This window comes from Eucalyptus grandis, chromosome 5 (genome assembly GCF_016545825.1).
Source record: "Eucalyptus grandis isolate ANBG69807.140 chromosome 5, ASM1654582v1, whole genome shotgun sequence".
NCBI lineage: Eukaryota > Viridiplantae > Streptophyta > Magnoliopsida > Myrtales > Myrtaceae > Eucalyptus > Eucalyptus grandis.
Window position 1 is genome coordinate 19,856,982 of NC_052616.1, and position 1,840 is coordinate 19,858,821.

At 41.7% G+C, this 1,840-nt stretch overlaps 1 protein-coding gene across 1 annotated transcript; it reads right to left on the bottom strand.

The window, feature by feature from the left end:
- Window positions 1-696: 696 nt before the first annotated feature.
- Window positions 697-1,221, bottom strand: LOC120293703 (ethylene-responsive transcription factor 1-like). Its single transcript, XM_039313422.1, has one exon. The coding sequence runs from the start codon at window positions 1,219-1,221 to the stop codon at window positions 697-699; it is 525 nt and encodes a 174-aa protein (XP_039169356.1).
- Window positions 1,222-1,840: the final 619 nt, after the last annotated feature.

Here is a 1,840-nt window from a genome sequence, read left to right on the forward strand (position 1 = left end):
ACTTGACTTGAGCTGGCCAAGCTTGAATCTTAATGCGCAATTGAGTGAAGTACCCAATATGCTTAACCTGAGATTTTCTATGTTCCTAGATTTATGAGCAAGTTGATTGGCCAATTAAGTTGAAATTTCCCTCTTTTTGATATATGAGCTATTTGATCATAATCGGAATCAATGGCAGTTGAGTAGTCAACGAATTAATATTGATTGATTTATCTTGAATAAATTACACCATCAAAATCAACTCTAGTTTCTATGTTTCTCAAAGGAGTAATTTATAGCAGAGTCATGATTTTAAAGTTTGTTCCATTTTCTGTGTCCCCACCTCTCGGTTTTCTTTTTCCAATTCCCATCATCCCCCCCCTTCCCAAATGAATGCATATCTTCTCATATGTATGACTATCTTAGATGGCGACTCAAAGTAGTGTAAGTGCAAATATTTTTAGTATGATAGCATGAAAATTACAGACCAGCAGCAGCACTCGTCAATTTTTTTCCCCAGAAAATTTGACTAAACACCCGTCGGAATTTCTTCTAATTTGTGTTTTCCCCCTAAAGAAACAAAAATTAATAAATTGGACAAATGAATTTTTCTTATGCTTCTTTTATAATAAAATTATACACTTGACGCATGTTCATAACATAATGACTGAAATTAGTACACAAAAACTCTCGATTTCTTCCATTTTAAGTTCCACACTATTGGAATGACACAACATAGCCATTAAGCTTTTTGGGATCGCTGGCAAAGCCAGTCAAGTCCTCCTTTATCGGCTTCGGATCCAGCGAACCACTCCCAGCCTCATGTGAGTGGTGCCGCTTCCGAGTGAGCTTCTCTGGCTCCACGTCATTGCGACCGATCAAGTGAGGGAAATTTAGCCTGGCCTTGGTCCCACGCATCGCGAAGGCGGCCCGGTCATAAGCCAACGCAGCCTCCTGTGGCGTCTTGTAAGTCCCGAGCCATCTCCTTGCACCACTCTTCTTTGGGTCCGGAATCTCCGCCGCATACTTCCCCGACGGCGGCCTCCTCACTCCCCGGTATACACACCCTCCCGGCCCGGCATCATATTCGTGCACCACCGCAGGCATAGCCTCATTTGCTTCGACGTGTCCACGATCCACACCTGGTTGCTCATTCAACGAGCTGACTGATTCGAATCCCACGGCATCTTTCAGGGGATCGTGATGGATGTCCACGTCGTCGTCATTTGCTTCGAAGGACATAGTTGTCTCCAACGACGGAAATGTTTTGGAACTTGAAACTGGGCAATGGAATCGAACATTTTCAGCGATTTTCGCTAGGGTTTCAAAGTCGTCTTCGTTGAGAAGATGCTGGCGAATACACTCTAAAAGAGCAACATCTGATCTGATATTGTGGAACTCGCTGTGCACATGTTGATCCCGAATAGTGGACAATACGCGAGGTTAGGGACTGATTAGGGTTTGGTGCGAATTATGATGTTCTTGGGTAGCGAGGTTCGACGCTTGAAAGTATATATAAACACGTTTTATCGGGAGCTTATCAAAGTCCTTTCTCAAAGTGGTCTTCTTGTTTATTAGTACCGTAAGTGCAATTTCGTTGCTTCTTTCTAATCACAGCAGCGTGGAGCACGGACAGCTTGGTTTTCGAGTCTTTCAGTTAAAGCCTCCCTTGTTTTTACATTAGATGGTGACCAATATTTCGAGATTGAATTCGTAAACGAAATCCAATGGAAAGCCTAATCATATAATTTAAATTAGGAAGCCTATCTTTTACTTTTGATTGATAAATCCTTATTGGAGTTAAATTCCTAATTTGAGTCATTAAAAAAGGTTTCCTATTCTGGATACAAATATTATGTTA

What these genes read in the sequence shown, in the direction of transcription:
- LOC120293703 (XM_039313422.1), bottom strand. Translation starts at nt 1,221, where the DNA reads ATGTCCTTCGAAGCAAATGACGACGACGTGGACATCCATCACGATCCC.